The sequence below is a fragment of the Balaenoptera ricei genome, chromosome 14, assembly GCF_028023285.1.
Source record: "Balaenoptera ricei isolate mBalRic1 chromosome 14, mBalRic1.hap2, whole genome shotgun sequence".
Lineage (NCBI taxonomy): Eukaryota > Metazoa > Chordata > Mammalia > Artiodactyla > Balaenopteridae > Balaenoptera > Balaenoptera ricei.
In genome coordinates, this window is record NC_082652.1 from 8,982,651 (window position 1) to 9,006,429 (window position 23,779).

Sequence of the window (23,779 nt, forward strand, 5' to 3'; positions counted from 1 at the left end):
AGGTTTGGTTTGTCAATATACTCTGGCAGAAAAAAGGAAAAAAACCATTTGATAAATAGTTAAAACGCACCAAGAAATTACATGTAATTTAATTGAAGCTTTAAAAAAAAAAACCTTCCCTGCTCCTTTACAACAGCTCTGTTAAAATGGCCACCACCACATCCTCTGTTTATAGCAATCACAATAAAGACAAAATGTGGCTAAGATTAATTCTGCCTGACAAGAAAGTTACATGTTATACCCACAATCCTAATTTGGACAAACATACCCAATGTTTTGAAACTAGTAATAGTCTTGTATTCTAATCTGGCAAACAGCTATGGCATGTGCTTTTTTCTATTTTAATATTTCCTGGACAGCTAAGAAATGCTTTACATGTCATAAGATTATACCAGCAAGAAACTGACCAACTCTACTAGTTCTGATATGCTAGCACCAACATGTCATCTGAGCTCCAAGACTGAGCTACTTGGCCTGCTCCCAAAGTTACATATCGCTCAGTAGATAGGAAGACTCTTTAGGCAAGGACAGTCTAACATTACTTCCATCTTCAAAACCTGCCATGGCAATTTGGCAGGCAAATACTGTCAATGAGTCCCACAAAGCCAGAGGAAGGGAGATGTGAAATGTCAGACTCGTGAAGGGCAGAATGTTTAAACTGTTAGGAATGTCCAGGCCCTCCAGGAAGAGCTCGGAGGCTTTTGGGGCTCAGGTCCAAGCAGTGCAGTGGCAGCAATAAAGGGCTTCAGGTTCCACCTGCCTCTGCAGCCAATTAAATGCAGTTCTGAAGGGCACCTCTGTGGGGAACACATGATGACATGCACTTGCTCTGTCCTTCAGCGTTACAGCCTGCTGACCTTGCTCCCACAGTCTCACAGCTGGGAGAGGGCACCTCAGCAGTGTCACCCCAGTGCTGTAGTTTGCCTCCCCAACAGCCCAGAATGCTCCCATCCTCTATGTCCCCAGTTAGTCCCTATGACTTTCCTAAAGAATGCTTACCTCTCACATTCAATCCATTGTCACATGCAAACTGTGCAAAAGGTGACATATAATTTGGGTCATAGGCCAGCTCATGAGCTTGCTCAGCAATGCTTCTTGCCGTCTGTTGTATACTCTCATAATTTGAATTCTAATATGAAAACATGAGGGAGTTATTTTTACCATAATGCCTCACATGATTTCTGCACACAGTAAACATCACTTGCAAGCATCACTTTTTAAGACAGTAACATTTATCTAATCATAGTTTCCACCATTTAAGTTTTATTCCAGTTAGAGAAGACAATGAAACATTATACCTCGACTAAAATGAATGAGATCACCAGTGCTGCCTGCATAAGATGTCAATTTGAAAGTCCTTTGCATGGACTTGGGTCCTGAAGTTTGAATTTTCCTTTTTTTTTTTTTTGCCCACACCATGCGGCATGTGGGATCTTGGTTCCCTGACCAGGGATCAAACCCACACCCCGTGCAGTGGAAGTGTGGAGTCTTAACCACTGGACCACGAGGGAAGTCCCTTGAATTTTCATATTTGTTTTTTTTTTCCCACTTGAAATTCTTAAGGCATTCTTGCTAAAATGGGATGGGGTTGAAAGGGCGGATTTTGATAGCACTTTGGGATGACCTCAAAAGTTTCCTTGCTTGGGAATGCACCCCTGGCCAAGCACAGTGTGCTCTCCAAGTAAGGGCTGCCAGCTGCCCTACTGAAAATCCCTCTCTATTCTCTATTCCTTCACCTTGCTTTATTTTTCTTCTTCTTATTTACCACCACCATTATAGCCATTCTTTCTTTCTCTGTATTATCTGTCTTCCTCCACTAGAATGTAAGCTCCATAATGGCAGGGAATGTGTCATTTCTGCTTGTCACTCTGTTACCACACAGAGCACAGTGCCAGCACGTGTAAGCGCCTGACCTTTACTAGGCCCCACAGACAAGGCGTGGTGCTAAGGGTTTCTAATGCATGGTCTTGGTTTACCCTTACCAAAACCCTACAAAACAGGCTTTTTGTACCACTCCACCATTTTGCAGGTGAGGAAAATATTGCTTAAAAAGTTTAGAAACTTACTCAAAGTCATACTGGTTAGTGGTAAAAACATGAGAAAAGACTAATTTTCCCCAGAGTCAGTACTTTACAAAGCCAGGAGAATATGCAGACTGGTTTTCACTTCCTTCCACTCTCTGTATGGGCCAAATCTGAACAGTTTCATTACTGATGACAGCTCAGATCACATCAAGGCCCCTAGCTGCCTGCTGCCCTTGGCTGCTGCCTTGGCTGGCTCTGGTATGATGATTTCCTATCTTTCCCAGCCTGAACACCTGCTGAGTTTGCTAGGAGAATAAAGAGTGAAAAAGACAACCAGCAACTAACACCATTAAATACCATTAAAATACCATTGAAAACACAAACAAAAAAATCACCCATCTGGACTTTTCCTACCTGTACTACCCTACTAAATAAAGGCTTGGATGAGAAGCCTCTTTTCCCCTCAAGTTCTCCAACTGTGAATATTTCCATCTACAATTGTTTGAAAGATTAGAACCATTTTTATTTTCCTAAATTCACAAAATAGTCCTTTCCAAAACTACAAAAAGAGATAATGCAATTGAATTAATAAAACTCAGCTGCCCAGAGAGGGTCACTGTTTCCAAAGGCCAACCTTTGAGTTAATTACCTTTAACTTTTTTAGCTCCTGAAGGATCATATAATCAGGCATGTTGTCAAAGAGTCCATCTGTTGCCGTCAGGATAATGTCTCCTAACTGGACATCAAAAGATGTGCTATCAGCGGCATCCGGGCTGTGACAAGGACAGCGTAGGGACAAAGTTAACAGAGCCCTTTAGAGATAACTGTTAAAAGTTTCCAATGGGAATGATGCTACAATGTAACGAGGCTTTAAGGAAAACTAATGTATAGTAGCAGTCAATAATAAAAACCACCATTCTGAAATTTCTAACCTTGAAAAAAATTAACTGAAAACTCTGATATAAATATTTCAAAAGCTTAACTAAAACTATCAAGTAAAACTGAGTTTGATGATTAGTCACATGTAGTTTAAAAGGCGGAAGGGTTCTTCTCTGAGTCAGACACTAAAATGCCTCTAAAATCCTAGTGGAAATGAGTCTTTGTTTCCTAATTCTTTAGAGCCAAATTCCATCCTCTCTTATTCACTTTCCACTCATCAGTTTCCCTGCAGGCTTGAATTTGGCTCTCAGGAGGCTGTGTTATAGTGGAATAACTGAGCACTATGGAGGAGAGCATGCAAATCCTATAAGAATTAATTCATATGAAATACCTGCAATGGTATTTCTTACTATAATACTAGTAATTACTAGTATATTACTAGTAATACCAAATTAGTATTACTAAGTCATACTTACTCTGGTAGAGTAAGGACTGTGTGTCTCCCAAGGCTTACAAAGTGCTCATCATGTACAAGTTACTTATTTATTAGTGTGCCTGGCACACAGTAGGTCTTCAAGTAATATCTAATGAATGGAAGAAACAAAGTAACTGACCCTCCAAATTGGGGAAAAACTCATTACTATATTGTTAATGAAGAGAAGAAGGTACTCTGTGTGTGTGTGTGTGTGTGTGTGAGAGAGAGAGAGAGAGAGAGAGAGATACATATATATAGACGCTTCTATATGCAGAGAATAAATCTGGCAGTGGCTGCCTCTGAGGACAGAATGTGTGGATGGGTGGATGGGGTAGGGACAGAAGTTTGATTTTTCACTACATCTTTTTGTGTAAAACTTTTAAAAAGATATAAGAAAACAGATATAAGAACGGGGGGTGGGGGGAACCACAGGTGGGGAGAAGAGAAAATATATTCAAAGAGTTAATGGTCCCCTCAGAGGCTGGTTCTCAGCCATTTCCAAAGGCCAGCTCCACTGCTTCCAAGCCTCCAAGGTGAGGGAAAGGTGAGATATCTGATAATCTACCTTCACTTGTAATTAGGGAACAAGAGCCAGGAAAAAATTCATACACTGACCCAGAATGGAGGGGCCAGAACCAAAGCACCCTAAGCTTGATTAAAAACAAAAAAAAAAAAACAAAGAAAAACTTGTGTAAGTGACATGTTATAAAATTTGCAAAGAGAAAACATAAAAACAAACAGCCCACCCATGCCTGCTGGGGATTTATGCAAAGCGAATTGAGGAAATTGCTAGTTCATCTTCTCTTGACTGAGGAAAGCAGCAGCACATCTAAAAGTTCTGTGACGGGCTTTTGGCAAGGAACAAATTAGCTTTCGCTTACACAGTTATACAGTAAACATTTTCTAAGAACAGCTACTAAAGGAAATCTGTAAGTTAAGCTTAATATAATATTTTATAGATAAGAGGGACTAATAACTAAGGAGATAACATGCAGCTGGGAAACAAAAAAGACCAAAAAATAAGAAAATTTTAAAAAGACTGTAAAACTGGTAGAAACCAGGTTGATTTCTTCCGTGGAATAAAGAGAAACAATACAAGACATTTCACATTTGCTCAGTCTTTGGAAACTAATCAGATTCTAGAAGTTTAGATTAATGACCAGGTTGGTACCGAAGTTCTATTTTATGCTGAGGTTTTTCTTTCCCTAGGAGTGTCCTTTGCTATTCTGTCTGTGAGAGACTCACTGCCATTGGACAGATCGTCCTCTTCTCCCAACACTCCCACCCATGAGCTTGGTGTTCCGCCAGCTGCAGTTTTGCCCATTTTGATTGAACATACTGTGCTGCTGGAAACTTTTGACTGCACTGAAACACGAGCTGAAATCACATGCTAGCACGCTGCCTCTGGGCTGTCCTGACCAGACTGTCCCAAAGATAGCGTGTGAGGTACAGCAGGGCCGCTCTAGCACTCAGAAGCCAAAATAACAAGGATCAAGTAAAGGAAAATTAAAACACTCTTCTCCAAAAACTGTTAGCTGAACTTGACATCTACGAAGGCCTTGGGGTTCTGAGTTCTCCCCACTCCAATAGGGCTAATATTGATGTGCATTACAGCCAACTGAAGAAGGGCCTATAATCAAATTTTCTTCCAATTATGGTAATCTGCCTTAATCTGAAAGTAAAAAACTGCTTCCCTCTCTCTAGGAGTCAGCAATAGATGGGCAATACTGAGTACTTAATTATATAGTATGCTCATTCCAGTTTAAAAGATGGCAGTAATCATCATTTTATCTTAGTTTGGACTTAAGATTTGGCCCAATAAGAACTATTAAGTAGAGACAATAGGCACTTGCTAGAATGCTTCTACTTTTACAAAAGGTTCATTACCCATTTAACCACATTTATGAATTGCCAACAATGTTTGTGTCAAGCCCTATAAGGTTGTTAAAGGCAGTGAAATCTGAGACTGTTTTAGTGTTACTCTGTACTCTGATCTTAGAAAAGATAAACTGTAAAAGTTGATTCAAAAAAGTACTGATTTTCCTGAAAAGTTCTTGACAATTTAAAAATGAACTGAGAGAAGGTGTCAGAAGAAAAAAAGAACAGAACACATCAGGAGCACCATCAGACCACCTCTGAGTCCATTTCCTGAAAGTTAACTTTGCCTGACAAGTTTTGCAGGGACTGCAAGTTCTATTTGATGCATATTATAGGAGGCCCCGAGAATCAGGAAGTTATTCTGATAAATAAAGCAGATGTCTGTTTGCATTCTTCCCTAATAACGTATGCAAAATCTTGTATAGGCAATGGCACAGACAAACAATGACTCATTTCTCCAGCACAATTTAACAAATACAACTGTATGTACCATGTGGTCTTGGTATGAAAAACTGATATTCTGTAAGCCTGAAATAGTATTTTCACAGTCTTGTCAAATTATCAGGTGTTTATCAGAATTCAACTTGGCTGAAATACCAAGTTCAAGCACAGTATCTTTCGATGTCAGACTAAAAGGTCCTCAGTGTGCCTTCTTTTCTCACATGAGAATGGAAAATGCCTATCTCCAACACTGTAGTTAAGGGGAATGGGAGGGAACCTATTGGTGAGAAAGGGGAGATTACCTGTCACTCAAGACGACTCCCTCAGCTTCGGGGGGTGCGATTGAGAGCTGGAACGGAGTGTTGAAGTAATGCTGCTGTTCATCTGATCGGTGCACAACTTCACCACCCCTGACAACCAGAAAGCCTGAGTCGCCCAGGTTTGCTGTGTGTAAGCGGTGGCTAGTTCTGTCCAGCACCACGATGCAGGCAGTACTGCTACCTAGAAACAAAAATGATCTCCATTTATTTTCTCTTTCTAGGCTGTCTCTGCATACACATTTTTATCATATTGCCCCAAAGAGCAACATGCCATAATTTGAATCTCCTTTGCCTAAACAGGACCTTTCTTAGTTATGGCTCCATATCAATGTCCGTAGTAACCTGATCAGGATCAACATGACGGGGAAAGAAAACAGGATTTATACTATGCAATGTTAAGTGGGCCACTGATGATTTGGATTCTTCCACTTGCAGAGATAGGAAACAATAAAAATGGCTGGCATTTAACCACATTATTTCAATAGTGCTATAATCTATGCCAAATGCTCAGAAGGATGTTGTTGAGATATTAAGTTTTAATACTTAAAATGCCAGAAGGAGCATGTTACGTTTCCATAACATTTCTCATTAGTCATAGGCAGAAAGCCTGCTCTGTGAAATTCACTAACATTTAAGACAAGGCACATAACTACAATTTTAAACAGAATTTCCATCTGCTGAGGTCATGAAGAACTTTTACTGCAGACTGACTCACTATGAAGTAACAAGACCAATTTTCCCAGGTAGCTTGTGGAATCAACCTGTTCACTTTACAGAGACTACCTGTTCAGAGAGAAGAGACCACATTCCAAGCAGAAGCTTCTGTGTACCTTTGCAGCACACAGCTCACATGACCTTCCCCAGACTGAGGCTGATAGTACAATTAGTGAAAGTGCTTTCTAGTGCTAAAATTTCAACCTATACCTACAGAAAAATGGCAAAATAGAAAAATGAGCAGTTCACCAAGAAATAAATGTAAATGGTCTGTAAATATATTTCTAAAAAATGATCACTGCACTAGTGTAGGAAACATGGTCTCATTTCACTCTCAATTCACTCTCATTTCACAGTGGTAAGAGAGTAGAACTAAATAACCTTTCTAAAGGACAATATTGCCCTGAAATATGTGCATATCCTTTGATCTAGCAATTCTACTTGTGAGAATTTATTGTAAGAAAATAATTAGAGATGCAAACAAGACTTAAGTACAAAAACACTGCATAAGATCACAAAGAACTGGTAACAACCTCAACATCTAAAATTAAGGGACTGGGGACTTCCCTGGTGGCACAGTGGTTAAGAATCTGCCTGCCAATGCAGGGGACATGGGTTCAAGCCCTGGTCCGGGAAGATCCCACATGCCGCGGAGCAACTAAGCCCGTGCGCCACAACTACTGAGCCTGCGCTCTAGAGCCCACAAGCCACAATTACTGAGCCTGCCTGCCACAACTACTGAAACCCGCGTGCCTAGAGCCCATGCTCCACAACAAGAGAAGCCCGCGCACCGCAACGAAGAGTAGCCCCCGCTCGCCGCAACTAGAGAAAGCCCACACGCAGCAACGAAGACCCAACGCAGCCAAAAATAAATTAATTAAATAAATAAATTAAAAAAATAAAATTAAGGGATTAGTTATATATTTTACAGTTCATCCATACAATGGAAAGCTATGCACTATCACATAATACTTAGGAGTACAGACTCTGTCGTCAGCCTGCCTGAATCTGAATGCTAGCTCTGCCACTTACTAGCTGTGTGACCTGGGGCAAATTATGTAACCTGTCTGTGCTTCAGTTTGCTCATCTATAAAAATAGGGATAACAGTAACTATCTCACAGAGTTGTTTGTAAGGAAAAAAATTAGTTAAATCATGTCAAAGACTTACAACACATAATAAGTGTTAGCTATTTGATAGCCACTAAAATTGTGTGAGAGAAATATATCTGAAAATGAAAGATAATTTAAGTGAAACAAGTGATTATAAGCTAGTATTAAAGTTTCCTTAAAAGAAAGTGATATCAAATATAAAGAACTGTACATCAAAAATAATGAAATTTTGGGCTTCCCTGGTGGCGCAGTGGTTGAGAATCCGCCTGCCAATGCAGGGGACACGGGTTCGATCCCTGATCCGGGAAGATCCCACATGCCGCGGGGCAACTAAGGCCATGCACCACAACTACTGAGCTTGTGCTCTAGAGCCCGTGAGCCACAACTACTGAGCCCACGTGCTGTAACTACTGAAGCCTGCACGCCTAGAGCCTGTGCTCCGCAACAAGAGAAGCCACCGCAATGAGAAGCCCGCGCACTGCAATGAAGAGTAGCCCCTGCTCGCCGCAACTAGAGAAAGCCTGCGCGCAGCAACGAAGACCCAACGCAGCCAAAAATAAATAAATAAAATAAATAAATTTATTTTAAAAAAAATAGTGAAATTTACTGTAATTTTTTTTTTTAAAGCACAATATGTAGGCAAAGGCTAACCTGATAAAATGATAATTAAAAGGCAAAAAGAAACAAAATAAACAGGCTGTGGAACCAGCTGTGTTAAATCCCAGTGCTCTATCATTTTCTAGCCACGTGACATGACCGTGGGCAAACCACTTGTTCTCTCTAGGCCTCAGTTTCTTCCTAACAAAATGAGGAACAAAAATACCTACAAATCTACCTCACTGGAGCTATTGTGAGCACAGAGTAGATTCAATTCCTGTTGTTACTATTCTATGGGCAAAGAAAAAAAGTCAGGGAGTATAATCACTAAAAAATTAACAGTTTTCTTAGTGGATTATAGGTAATTTAATTTTTGTTATTAATTTTTCCTTAGTGAAAATGTGTAACTTAATTTAAAAACACTTAAATATAAGCATTTGTGTCACTGTAATGTTCAGAAATTCTGTTTCCTTGTTATCTACAGTATATGCATGGGTACAAACTTGACACTTTAATGCTAAGCTATCTAGTCCCTACCCATTAATTGTCAAAGAAAAGAAAAACATGGGTATTGTAACTAACTGGCCATGCTGTCAGAGAACCTACTCCATAGCTTATATTAGAGCTAAAATCACCAATTACCCTTCCTTCCTAACTCAGTGCACAAAAACTCCAATCATTTACGTCATTAATAGAATCACCACACAAAAGATCTTCTGAAAGCTGATGGGATTAATTTAACTGAGAACAAAAAATGACAGATGAGTAGCACAGCCTTGAAAATTGTGCTGCAGGAAGGACTCACATTGACTCATTATTACTCACTGACAAATCCAGGCTATCATTTTGCTACCCTTGTGGCAGTAAACCGCTGCGTTAGAATCAAAATGGTCCTCGTGAGTGATAGACAGAGCTTTAATATGCAAAGCAGCACCATCGAAGGGAAGCTCAGCCTTACAGAATCATCTGGGCTCTAGTGTGTAAACTCCTCTGCCTCTTCAAATTACTGATGCGTACAGCGGCTCAGGCCCTGGTAGCCTAATACTGGGAGAAGAGCTCACCATTCTTACGTGTTTGGAGAGGAACAAACTGGCAAAGAAGAAAAGAGTGCTAAGAACAACAGTGTTGAATGTTCAGACGACTGAGCAATCCAGACAGGTCCCTGAGCAAATCCCTCACGCTAACATGGAAGTATTTTTATCACCTGGCCCTTATTCTGTAAACTACCACTAAGCCTTTTGTGCAGCAAAGAAAGAAAGGGATAACCTTACTGGGATTAACCCCTCAAATTCTTAAGATATGTTGGCTTCATAAGACCTAAATCCACTTAAGGGTTTCTGAGCAAATAATATGTCAACAATTAGCCTGTGATGCCAACCCAGATCTAAAAGCAGCTAGAAATTCTCAAGAAATAAGTGGTCACAGCTATCAGCTTGCCCTTTATATTGGAATTATGTTATAGGCTTTTTAGCAATGGCAAAATTTTTAAAACAGGATCACCTAATCTTATAAAATTATTACTTGCAATTATAGCTGAGGTTCAGTAAAACTCAGCAGCCTGTCTTTGCCAAAATATGCTTGAGTTTTAGTTACAAATAGCTTAGAGATGTGTAGATAAGGTAAGAGAGAAGTGTGTATGTGTCAAACATGGTAACGAAGGATTATTTCAACGTGTCTTTTAGGAGAAAGAGGTAGTTGTAATATTCAGTGTAAGAAAAACTCTTATATGTCCTTAAGTTTATTTTATTAAGCTCTCCCAGTTACATGAAGGTGAATAGGGGAAAAAAAGTAGGAACAAGGAAGAAATACAGCAAAAAACAAAGCTTTCAAAGTACAAAATCAGGACAGTTGTTACAGGTTTTAACAGGTTATTCCAAGTCACAGTAATTTAGTAAATGCACTATGGGGTGCAGGGTGGGGTGGTGTCGGCAGAAGACTCAGGCCCCTGGTATCCCTGTCTACAGGTCCTTTTGTTAGATGGCACCCTGCAATGTTCTCTTTTCCCTCAACATGTTTCTGAATATTGCAAGAAGCTTTAAGTCATTGCTTTTCATAAAAAGATTTATCCAGTTAACATATGAAATAAGGGGTCAGAGGTTAAGTGGTTTGCCCAAAGTCATATGTCAAGTTTACAGAGATGAAATAGAATCTAGGATGTTTCACGGTATCAGGCAAGCTCAAGACTGCATGCCCAAAACAGCAGATTAAGACAAACCAGTATATTGAAACTTCTAGACAAGATTTCTCTTCAGTTAGAAGGAGAACAAGCTAGTTAATCACAGCACAGAGAAGACAGAAGATGGTAGCATGATGAAAAGTACCCCTTCTTACAAAGGTTTTAAATTGAAGGCAAAATTCTACAACACGGAGATCTCCGTTAACATTGAACATTGAGGGCTGATTTTAAATGTGCATGGTGATTGGGAGGGAGGCCTTCTAGTAACCAGAAAGATGCTGGCAGTTAGCAGAAACTTAATAACACCCTTTCTGAGAGCCTGCTTAGAAGGCTTGGGTAAGTTCCCAAGAAACCATTTAACAAACAAATGTAGAAGCTTAGCCAAAGGATGCTCCATTAGCATAGCAGATAAACAAACACTGGGTATTTGTAAATTTTCTAATACAAGATTAACAGGGATCTACACAGACTAAATGTTAACTGCTAGCAGCTGCGGAGCCAATTTGCAACCTGAACTCCTCACAGGTAATCAACTGAGTTTTACATGCTGGACCTATCCCCTTTTTTCCTCCCTGGGAGAGAATCACTACCCCAATTATACAACCACTTGCTTTTCTTTCTTCTTTTATCGTATTTTAGAATCCCTAAACAATACAGTTTTACTTGTTTATGTTTCTGAATTTGAAATATATGGAATCAGACTGTTAGGTGATATTCTGCAATGTCCTCTTTTTCCTCAACAACATGTTCCTGAGTACTGCATGCAACCTTAACTCGTTCCTTTTCAAAATGCGTTTTTCTACTATAAATGGGCTTTTAGGTTGTTCCCAGTTTTCTGCTATTATAAATAATGTTACTATGAACATTCTTGTACCTATCTTTTTTTTTTTTTTAATTTATTTATATTTATTTATTTTGGGCTGCGTTGGGTCTTTTTTTTTTTTTATTATTTTTATTTTTTTTGCGTTGGGTCTTTGTTGCTGCGTGTGGGCTTTCCTTAGTTGTGGCGAGTAGGGGCTGCTCTTCGTTGCGGTGCGCGGGCTTCTCATTGCGGTGGCTTCTCTTGTTGCAGAGCACGGGCTCTAGGCACGCGGGCTTCAGTAGTTGTGGCACATGGGCTCAGTAGTTGTGGCTCACGGGCTCTAGAGTGCAGGCTCAGTAGTTGTGCATGGGCTTAGTTGCTCCGTGGCATGTGGGATCTTCCCGGACCAGGGATCGAACCCATGTCCCCTGCATTGGCAGGTGGATTCTTAACCACTGCGCCACCAGGGAAGTCCCTGTACCTATCTTTTGATACACAGATGTGCATGAGTTTCTCTAGTCTAGGGTAAAGACCCAGAAGTGGAACTACTGGGGCATACTATCTGTTCATGTTTAACTTTATTCTGTAATTCTAAATTGTTTTCCAAAGTGGTTGTATCTATTTCAAGCAGTATTATGTATTCTGGTGTTGCCCACAGCTTCTCCATCAAATTGCTTAATAGGAAGAACCTCAGAAAAAGAGCCGGGCTGGTAAGTGATTTTCTTGGTTTTGTTGTTAACCATCTCCTGGGCTTCTTTAGAGAGGAAAATGCATAGGATATCTACTTACCAAGCAAAGGTACTTTATTTTGCAGCAACTCACAGTAGCTTGTGGTGAGGATTCCAATGGGATTACTCGGGACGAACCGTCCTTCTTTTACTAACCGTTCACATGTCCGCATTAAAGTCCCTGAGAACTGAGACGGATCAACTCCATAGTCTCTCCATCCTCCTACACCATCTGCGACCCCTAAAAAAGAAATTTACATTCAAAGGATATTCTTAACAACGTCTCAGGATTTCTTACCCCTGTTTTCCTAATACTAATTTTACTACATACTAGTACATCTATTTACCCTGAAATTCAGAATAAAAAGTGCTCAGGTTTAATGTATTATACACTAATACTCCTAAGCCACATTCTCTACTTAGAATCTGATCTTTCATATATTGATGAATAAACTCGTGAGCTACCACAGGGTGGCATTGCCTCCCAGCCAAGAGTTCGATTTCAGCAGGATTTTCATCTTTGTACAGAAGTATTTGTGTTATTAATCTTTGTTGTATTTTACAGGAATGAAAATGAATTTTTTTAAAAAAGTGCTGATGCTAGTGAGAATACAACTGAGCCAGAGCTGTCCATCATTAAGAATACCAAAAGCAGCAAACTTCTAACTTCAAATATTGGTCAATAACTGTGAAAGAGAGAACAAAATTAAGAATACATCCCACCCCCTTTCCTCCTCCCTCTGAGACAACCTCTATCCTGTACAGGGCCGCACTGCCCAGTATAACAGCCACTACCACACGTGGCTAGCGAGCACTAGAAATGGGGCTGATGCAAACTGAGAAGTGCTCTAAGTATAAAACACACACTGGATTTTTGAAAACTTGTTAGTATGAAAAAAAGGGTAAAATAGCTCATTAATTTTTATATTAATTACATGTTGAACTAATATTTTGGATATAATGTGCTAAAGAGAATACATTATTAAAATTAATGTGACCTGTTTCTTTTTATTTTTAATTGATGTGAATATTAGGAAATTTAAAATGACATGTGTGACTCACATTATATTTCTATTAAACAGCACTGGTATAGAGATTTTTCACGGGTCCAAAGAGCTGTTGATGAGTTCACAGTCTACCTAAGACTCCTTTATCGAGAGGAAACTAGTGCTCAAGAAAAATTAGACATCAAAGTCAACACCATACCATCTCCTATTCAATCCCTTGCAACACCAAGCTAGTTGTTCAACATTAAAATCAATTTCTAAATTCAACAGTCTACTAAATTCAAAAACTGTGAGGTTGTTTATTTGAAATTCAAACTAAACTAAAATTCAAACTAAAATGTCAGATATATACATTATTAAAATTTTAAGTGACCACAAATGAAGCTTTCTGGAATGACCTATAAGAAATATAGTTGTTTTCAAAATAAAAGATCCGTGAACAAATGGGAGAGTTAAGCTTTTTACTTCATACTGTTCTGTATTATTAAAATTTTATTTTTATAATGAGCATGTATTGATTTTATAATAAAAATATTAATTAGGGAATTTATAATTTTTAAGGCTATCTGAGCATGAAACATCCTCCCCACATACACATTTACATTTTTTTCTTCCAGTTTTATTGAGATATAATTGACCTACAGCACTATAAAAGTTTAAGGTGTACAGCATAATGATTTGACTTACATACATCATGAAGTGATACCACAGTAAGTTTAGTGACCATCTATCATCTCATGTAGACATAAAATTAAAGAAATAGAAAAAAATTTTTTTCCTTGTGATGAGAACTCAGGATTTGCTCTCAACAACTTTCATATATAACACACAGCAGTGTTAATTACATTTATCATGTTGTACATTACATTCCTAGTACTTATTTATCTTATAACTGCAAGTTGTTCCTTTTGACTGCCTTCATCCAATTCCCCCTCCCTTATTCCTGCCTCTGGTAACCACAAACCTGATTTCTTTATCTATGAGTTTGTTTTTAAGTATAATTGACCTATATTTACATTTTTTGTACATTCAACTTTCACACACACTTCAAAGAGCATATTTGGTGCAAAAGTAGGAAAGTGCTTATATATGTATCCCTGAAAAACTGGCTTAACATGAAATGAACACATTAAACTATTTTTCTCGTGATGGCACTTATTATGCAGAAATGGAACACATCCTGAAAAAATAAGAAGAAACAGAATTGGAAGACAGTAAAGAGATTGACAAATAACTTACCACTACTGGAGAAGCAACCTTCCTCACCTTTTGTGACCAACAGGCAAAATTTCACTTTTTTTTTTTTTGGCCACTCTGCACGGCATGTGGGATCTTAGTTCCCAGACCAGGGACTGAACCCATGCCCCCTGCAGTGGAAGCTCGGAGTCTTAACCACTGGACCGCCAGGGAAGTCCCAAGGCAAAATTTCACTTTAGGGCAATTCCAAACTAGTTGGTTAGATGATATGATGTCTGCGATTTCTTTCAAAATATTGGGGGGGGGGGGGTGACAAAAGAGTAGATGAAACAAGACTGGCCATGAATGGATAATTTAAGTTGAATAATGAGAGGTACATTCATCCCTCTACCTTGATGTATATTTGAAATTGTCCATTATATAAAATTTAAATAGTAATAATGATAAGAAAAAAGATCCTTCTGCCTGCTGTGTGGAGAGAAAAGCAGAAAAGGGAATGAATCAGGAGACTGTCTCAGTAGCTCAGTTGTGAAATGGTGGCAGTGCAGTTAGAGTGCAGGGATTTGGGATCCAGTGAAACAAAAGGACTCACAGGTACACTGAATGGGGTACACTGAGGGTGGGGGAAAGAGAAGCATCAGGGATGACTGAGGTCTACCCTCCCAGGAAGAAGTATCATTTTTTGGTGCTTTTCAAGCAGTTGTAAGGATATCTAGAAATTCTTACAAAAATTTAAGGTAGTTTAATAGGAACTTCTTTTGAGGAATTCTTACGTCACCAGGGATAAGATTTTACCATGATTTAAATGCAACAATTTGTGTTAAAACACAGAATGCAATTATAGTCCTTGCAACTCCATCTGATGAATCATTCATTCTTCTCAAACTACTGTTTGCTTGAGGAAAGAATTTCTTAACCAGTTTCTGATCTAAGAGCCACAATTAACTTTAAATACAAACTGGTTTCATCTACAAATGCCCTTCATAAGAAAACCATTAAAACCTGAGATAATGTTGAGAGTTGATCCTGGCACTCACTACATAATCTGTCAGCAGGTTACAGAGTCTGACTTGGCACAGCCCTTCAACATTAATCAGATTTCTCCCAGAATAGAGGTAACCTTTCAGGCACCTGTTTGCTTTTATATGGGAAAAAGAACACAGGCAAAACTCCATTGGCCAAGTCTCTTTAGGGGGAAAAAGAAACTCAAAAAGCATATAAACTTTTCAATAAAGCTGTGTGAAAAAAGTCTTAGTATACATACATAATTTACTTACAAAGAACAAGTTATATAACAGGAAGAGCTATATTTGGGATTAGAACAGGCTAAAACCAGAATAACCTACATTTGAAACCTAGTTTAATTCATATTAGGCAGTTATTTCTATAAGAAAATGAATATTTCCTCTCTTGCATAAGCAAAAGCTTCAATCCACAGAGAGAACACCTTTTAAAACAGTGGAACTGATCCAGATATAAAGGGAAATTTCATTCAGAGGTAAAGAAAACAACTGTTAAAGGAGAGATTGCTTCGGATCTTGAAGATATCAAACAACAAAGGATAAGAATATCCCTAAGAGCAAATGGAGGCTACAGTGAATACTAGGAAACAGAGGCTGAGGGAGACATATCCTGCCTCCGGGAAGCTCACCTTCTAGTGGGCAGCTAGACTACTCACTCATGGGATCTAGACAACCGGCTCTCACAAATGCTGCTACAGAAGAGTCAAGAGCAAGTGGTTAATGCTTACGGGGCACTGCGAGAATGGAGCAAGCTTTCACTAGGAAGTGGCATTCGGATCTGGCCCTGGAAGGTAAGTCAGATTTCCTCAGGCAGAGAAGAGTAATTAAAGGAAAAGAACGGCAAATTAGGTGTGGGTGGGGCTTGGGTGAGTGGGAAGAAGTTGAAATATGCAGCGCAGGGGCTGAAGCTGTGGGGTGCCCAAAATTGCAGTCCAAGAACTTTAAGCTTTATGCTATAGACCTGTGCTGTCCAATACAGGAGCCACTAGCCACATGTGGCTATTCAGTTTGAAATGTGGCTAGCATGGATTGAGATGTGCTGTTAAATGTAAAACACACTCTGGATTCCAAAAACGCAGTACCCCCGAGATTGTAAAATGTCTTAGTTTCATGTTGAACATACATTTTAGATATACTGGGTTAAATAAATATATTAATTGAAATTAACATCATCTGTTTCATTTTACTTTTTTAAATGTGGCTACTAGAAAATTTAAGATTACATATACAGTTTACAGTATATTTCTACTGAAGAGCACTGCTCTAGACAATAAAGAGTCACAAGGTTTCTGGGTAGAAGTGATATAATCCAATCTATATTTTAGAAAAATAATCCTGACAGCAGTGGACAGAACGGGTTCAGAGAGGTAAGAGGTCAGGCATCAGCTGCAAGATTTTAGGTTAGAGGTAATGAGAAAAGTAGAAGAGACAACCACTGGAAATACAAAGGACATAAAGACAAGATGGCTCTCCATCAATACATTTTATATCAATAGGTTTCTGGATTTCAGGAATGAATATTGATTAGATGATTCCCCAGTTAGGAGGGGGTGAAAATGCCTTCAGAAGATACTGACCTCTGTCTCAGGTATGCTGAGTTTCAGGCACCGGTAGGGCATTTTTGTGGAAATGTTCTGTATGAAGTCAGGAACTAAGAGTCTGCACTGGGGAAGGCAATCAGGGCCAGTTCTTTGACAAAGGTCCAGTACTGACACCACAGGACGGACTGGATGCTCAAGAGAGTACAGAGTAAAAAGTTTAAGGACTTAAGGGGGATCTTATCTTAGGAATGAGAACTCCTGGCCAAATAGCTCACTCGAGATTTGCATCTTACTCTAGGCATCAAATTACAAACACAGATATAACTGATCAAGTTTAGGAAACAGCCAAGTAATCCAATTTGTCAGAATGATATAATTTCTTTAGCGGTGAAGAGAGGTGAAGTTGAAGAGGTGGACTGAACTGGAAAGGCTTTGAATGCCAAGATAAAGAGTTTGCACCAATACAGAAGCTATTTCATTTAACTCACTGTAATCATCTTATGCCTCCATTAATAACATTCTGTCAGCCCACGTCTAGCTTAAGTGTTTCCTTTGACCTAAAATCCAATTAAAACCATTATTAGATTAAGATAATGGTTACATATCTGAAATAGCTGAGCAAAAAGCTGAGAAGAGACTATAGGGCACAGAAAATTCCTTTAGTTGTACCATTTACAACTGAAAATGTCAAGTTTTATGAAGTGGGAAATAGCCAACTAGAAAATATTTATATTTATGATTTTTATAAAATATTTTGCTAAGTTTTCTGTAGATTGCTTTTCTAAAGTAAAGAGTTAAGACAGAAGGAGAAAGAGTAATTCTGGTGTTATCTCCCATCATTTAAATATATCTTTTTATAGGAAGAAAATTCTTAAAAGTAACAATTTTCATTTTTCTAATTAATACATTTTTGTCTTTGCCTTAGTTATAATCATATAAAAACAAAACTTTGCTGTACTTGAAAAAAAATCACTTAGCTTGTTATTAACGCAGAATTTTACTTAATAGCTTTATTCTAAGCAGAAAATTCAAGGAAAAAAGATTTGGTAAGTAAGCTGAAATTGTGGAAGCTTAAAAATCCTCCTTCCAACTGCATTCGGCCACCTAACTGTGTAGCTGGCAAAGGCTCACATTGAAAAAGATTTTGAACTAAGCGATCATCAGCCTGAGTCTCTCCATCATTATCCATTATCAGCCATCAGCATGAGGCTGCCGTTCTTCTTAAACTCTTCTTACTACACTCATCTTCAGATTGACATGCAATTAGTTACATTTTCCAGAAGAAAGTGATACCCAAAAAATAAACACTAAATTTCAATTTTAATATAAGCATCAGGGAAGAAAAGTAGGCAATTTGATTTTATCCAATAGCTCTGGCAGAATTTCAAATACTAAGTAGTACCCAAAGGTAATAGAGCTTTATTCCTTGCATCTTTGATGATCTCAAGGCATTTTACATTGAGCCTCATACTCTCCCTAATGAAGTAAGACAGTTCTACAGGGATTGTTTTTCCATCAGTGAAACACATCTCCTATCTACTAGGATGGGTACCTGATAGTGAACTGAAACTCCAGAAGAGAAATTGAGTAAGAATCTGGCTGGATCACAAGAGTTGAATAATAAAAGCAGCAGGAGACCCTCTGTACTCAAGGGATAAGGATATCTGGTTTTACACTTTCTGCAGCGAGCACTCATCTGATGAGGAACTGGTTAGGCAGTATCTATTGCAGTGCTACAGCCGGCTTCTTTTCAGATGCCAAGGCTCTTCTTCAAATACTATAGTCTAGTGGTCTCAAAGCCAACCTTATTTGTCTAGGGGCATCACAACATGAAGCATTATAACCAGAGAAAAATGAGATCAGAGGATAAACTCAATTTCTATCAAATGGAACAGATCACACTTGTATCAACAATTCTGAAGCCTCAACTATTTGGGCATTAAAAACACTCCCCTGTGATTCAGGACTGTGAAATGCTTCTGCAAACAATTATCCCAAAGGGAACAAAAAGAAGGATTACTGGAAAAATGTATTCAAAAGTTGATTTATTCAGAAAAGTACAATTTGCTTTGACTAACACTCCTTTCAGTTCGCTAGAGGTGAAATTATATAGATTATCACGTTCTTCCTGCTTTAACAAGTGATATATTCCCTTTGCAAGAAGTTTCCCCAAAATAACCACTATGCATTAGTCACAATGAAACCTGCATCTTCTAATTCTCCAGATACCAAGTCTACGTCAAGAACTCAAGATCTTGGGCTTCCCTGGTGGTGCAGTGGTTGGGAATCCGCCTGCCGATGCGGGGGACACGGGTTTGAGCCCTGGTCCGGGAAGATCCCACATGCCACGGAGCAACAAAGCCCATGCGCCACAACTGCTGAGCCTGCGCGCTAGAGCCCGTGAGCCACAACTACTGAAGCCCGCGTGCCTAGAGCCCGTGCTCCACAACAAGAGAAGCCACCGCAATGAGAAGCCCACCCACCGCAATGAAGAGTAGTCCCCACTCGCCGCAACTAGAGAAAGCCCGTGCACAGCAACAAAGACACAAGGCAGCCAAAAATAAATAAATAAAATAAATAAACTTATATAAAAAAAAGAACTCAAGATCTCTAAGCAGAACAGCTAACTCAAAGCTGAGGCAATAAAGCTGAAAGGATGGAAGGAAGAAAGGTTCAACCCTATGACAAAATGTATAAAAAGGGACACTTACAAGCAAAACTCAAATCCTGCTCAAGAAATAGTACTGTCCAGGACAGTTAACAAAACTCAAATACGGACTCAAAGCAGGAATAAATGTTCTATTTTATGTTTTAGAATTCTAAACAAAATAACTGTTCCTTTCTAGCTTAGTAAACCTGAAACTACTTAATAATTAATCAAATTAAAATGCACACACATACATATACACATTTAAACCCACTGTCCAGAATACTTCATTAATTAGACACGGTAATCTCCAGACTACTCTGGGTAGTAGAAGACGATTAGGAAATGATAGTGTGAAGGCAAAGAAACTCAAAGTCAACCTTTTTAAAAGAAAAATGGTCTTCCTCTAACTTCCTCTAGCTCTTCTGTTTAAATACCAAATATTTAATGTGGAATGATGTGTTTTGACTTAACTGTGGCTGAGGACCTTGGGTATCTTACAAAGTTGAAGGTTAAGTCACAGATAAAGGTCACTTCACTCCTTTCTGAGCTGCAACAGTATCTTCCTCAAATGCTAAATGCTGTCAGCAATGCTTTCTAGACAGGAGGAAGCAACAGACAAATCATCTGGGGGTCTCACACTTATTTTAAGATATGAACAATAGAGACAGGGACCTTAGTGTGTTACAGAATTAAGGGCTTCTATTAAAGCTGATGCTTCTGTTAGTTTCTAGATATTAGAAAATGTTACACAGTGCCTAATAATTTAACGTTTAAGTAAGAAAGTAACAGCAATTAAAGTCCAGCTATCTGATGTGTGTCTACTTGTACTGGCCCTGTAGGCTAAGAGAAAATTTTTCCTTCTATTTATAAGATTAGATCTAGAATTCCGGTCTTAAAGGTTAACCTAATATTTATAACAATTAAGCCATATACCCTGACCTAACCCCAAAGAGGATACTATTTTACCCCCTGCTTTCTCCACCCCTCTATAAATATAAGAGCTGCTTTTTACTAAAATACCACCATCTGGGAGAGGTCGAGTCACATGCAACCTTGGCACAAATGCTTTTTTAAAAAAAGTGAGAACATAATTCTTTTGAATAAGCCTGCCAAATTAAGGTCTTCCCTGGTGGCGCAGTGGTTGAGAATCCGCCTGCCAATGCAGGGGACATGGGTTCGATCCCTGGTCCGGGAAGATCCCACATGCCACGGAGCAACTAAGCCCGTGCGCCACAACTACTGAGCCCGCGCGCCTAGAGCCTGTGCTCCGCAACGAGAAGCCACCGCAATAAGAAGCCCGCGCACCGCAAAGAAGAGTAGCCCCCGCTCACCGCAACTAGAGAAAGCCTGTGTGCAGCAACGAAGACCCAACACAGCCAAAAATAAATAAATTTAAAAAATAAAAAAGCTTGCCAAGAACTGACCCTTAATTTCTGAAAATTAATTATATTTTCCCTATATATTGTTCAACTAAGTAATGACCTTTGAGGGGGCAGAACAAGTAATTTTCTTTTTTTGTTTTTTAAGATTTATTTATTTATTTGGCTGCGTTGGGTCTTCGTTGCTGTGCGCCGGCTTTCTCTAGATGCGGCAAGCGGGAGCTACTCTTCGTTGTGGTGCGCGGGCTTCTCATTGCGGTGGCTTCTCTTGTTGCGGAGCATGGGCTCTAGGCGCCCCGGCTTCAGTAGTTGTGGCACGCAGGCTCAGTAGTTGTGGCCCACGGGCTTAGCTGCTCCGCGGCACGTGGGATCTTCCGGGACCAGGTCTCGAACCCGGGTCCCCTGCGTTGGCAGGCGTATTCTTAACCACTGCGCCACCAGGGAAGTCCTTTTCTTCTTTTTATTTTCCACACTTCCCCATTTTTCCAGTAATGAGTACATGTTGCCTTTATGGGAGAGATGATAAACTATATGAATTCAATTAAGAATTGCATTTTACACTTACATTCAATATTAAAGTTAGTCAACACATTTTATTGAACATCTCCTATATGCAAGACATTGTAGTGAAAGGGAGCCAAAGGGATTTACATATAATAAAAGATTTCCCGCCCAGAGGAACTTAAAATCAAGTGGTAGTGATGGGGGAGGCGGGGAATTGGAGCAGCTTAAGATAAATGGCTATAATATAACAAAATAAACATGTACCACTAAAGCCAAGAGCAAGGAAGATCAGATTACATCTAGCTAAAGGAATTAGAAAAGCATTCATGGAGAAGTGTCTGATTTGAGCCTGGAAGGATGAAAATACCGAGTTGTGGGGGAGGAGGAGGCTGAGGAGAGAGAGGCATTTTGGGCAGTTCCCTGTGATTTTGACTAATATGGATAAAGTATAAGTAATAAAGGCGGAAGTTACAGCTCTAAGAGCAGAGAAACCTCACCTCTAGGTAAATGCCTATCACACCCCTGCCACGAACCTCTCACCAGCAATTAGCGAAACAATGCACTGTAGGAGTTAAGGTATTTAGGAGGTCCCCCAGAAGCAAAGGGCTGGCCTGAGGCCACCAAAGTTCCTGTGGCCTAATGACTAGTTCAACAGGCTCGCTAAGGCCTTTATTTGCTTTAATTAAGGGGCTTTGCTCAATTATTAGCCTAGGAATAGTTATAACTAAATAGTACTCAGACCCAGCAAAGACCCAGTAAAACAAAGTTTTAAATGATCATTTCTGACTTAAAAGGCAGTGTACACACACTGGGCAAGGCTTTGGAGTCAGATCTGGGTTCTTATTCCAGCTCCAGGATTAGGATGAGGTGTACTAAGGGTGTCTTGGGTAGCTCTCTGAGACTCATTATGTTCACCTGTAAGTGGGAATAAAATCATGAACATCACAGTGCTGGTGTGAAGAACACGGATAATGGTGTTAAAGAGTGCCTCGTCACAGTGCTCAGCTCACGGCCAACATGCAATAAATGAGAGTTATGTCTCTCTTAAGGCCAGGGCTTCCCTGGTGGCACAGTGGTTAAGAATCCACCTGCCAATGCAGGGGACACAGGTTAGAGCCCTGGTCCGGGAAGATCCCACATGCCGTGGAGCAACTAAGCCTGTGTGCCACAACTACTGAGCCCACGTGCCACAACTACTGAAGCCTGTGTGCCTAGAGCCCATGCTCCGCAACAAGAGAAGCCACCACAATAAGCCCCTGCACCGCAACGAAGAGTAGCCTCTGCTCGCCGCAACTAGAGAAAGCCCGCACGCAGCAACGAAGACCCAACGCAGCCAAAGATAAATTAAAAAAAAAAAAGGCCAAATAACAGTATATAGACCGGTCTGCCCTGTAGCAATCAGAAAAAAAGTCTTTGATCAGTGTCGGCTGCAAGCTCTACAAACACTGGTCTACGGTCACAATCAAAAGACAATTCCCACTCATATATAATGTTTAAAATATGAGTGGCCCATTCAGCTTTTCTGGTCACACATCCACCACCATTCAATATTCCATTAAACATTTAAACAGCAACATTTTCAAGCACTAAGGAACAAATCTGTATTTGTCTCCAAAAAAATACATGAAGAAAAAAAGATTCATCTGCACCTTGAAAAAATAAGTTTTCTTTTTCCAGAAGTGACTCTGAAGTAACCTTATTTAACAAATACCTCTTAAGTGCCTGCTGCCTACTATGTGCCAGGGTTCAGACTTAGAAATTTCTCATTTTAAATGGGAAATCTTATAACGACAACGAACACATAAATGTTAGTGGGCCTAACCCTCTCCCTAGGTCACTACAATAACAGCAGCGCCTGTATCATGACTTTCCTGTCTCCTTTCTCCCACTCCGTAATGTGACCCCCTTCAGGGCTGAGTCTTTTTCATGCTGGTAACGTCTTTCATTCTGGAGTGCTAGCCCGGTTCCTGGCACAACAGTTCTCAATTCTTGCTGCACATTGAGATTACCTGTGGAACCCAAGCCCTACTTCCTGAGCCAGTATGCCCAGCCCAGGGTAGGCCTGGGCCTTGTAACAAAGCATAAAAATCCAAACTATACAGGTGATTCTAATGAGACTCACTGTCAGAGCACTAAGGACTCAACAAAGACCAGCTGGATCCAAGCATGCCACGAACCAGATGATTCTACCTCTGAAATGCCTCTGCTACCAAGCAACCCCCTGTTTTCAATTCCCAAAGTTTTGATTCTTCTCTTGCATTTCCTAACCTGATTAATGGCAGCCCAAACCACCCCACACTTCCAGGCTAGAAACCTTAAAGAAGCTTCTAGAAG

General features: G+C 39.7%; 1 protein-coding gene and 1 long non-coding RNA gene across 2 annotated transcripts in view; one reads left to right on the forward strand and one right to left on the reverse strand.

Annotated features, from left to right (window-relative positions):
• The window catches only part of PPTC7 (protein phosphatase targeting COQ7), a 38,955-nt gene that overhangs the window by 3,955 nt on the left and 11,221 nt on the right, over nucleotides 1–23,779 (reverse strand). Inside the window, exons 2-5 of the mRNA XM_059895281.1 lie at nucleotides 12,207–12,386; nucleotides 6,000–6,198; nucleotides 2,674–2,797; nucleotides 1,000–1,129 (exon numbers count right to left, since the gene is read on the reverse strand). Coding sequence (XP_059751264.1) covers nucleotides 1,000–1,129; nucleotides 2,674–2,797; nucleotides 6,000–6,198; nucleotides 12,207–12,386 — 633 coding nt within the window. The remainder of the gene's footprint in view (nucleotides 1–999; nucleotides 1,130–2,673; nucleotides 2,798–5,999; nucleotides 6,199–12,206; nucleotides 12,387–23,779) is intronic.
• Nucleotides 15,537–19,729, forward strand: LOC132347617 (uncharacterized). The gene is made up of 2 exons (XR_009497250.1): nucleotides 15,537–16,162; nucleotides 19,138–19,729. It is a non-coding gene; the product is annotated as an uncharacterized LOC132347617 (long non-coding RNA).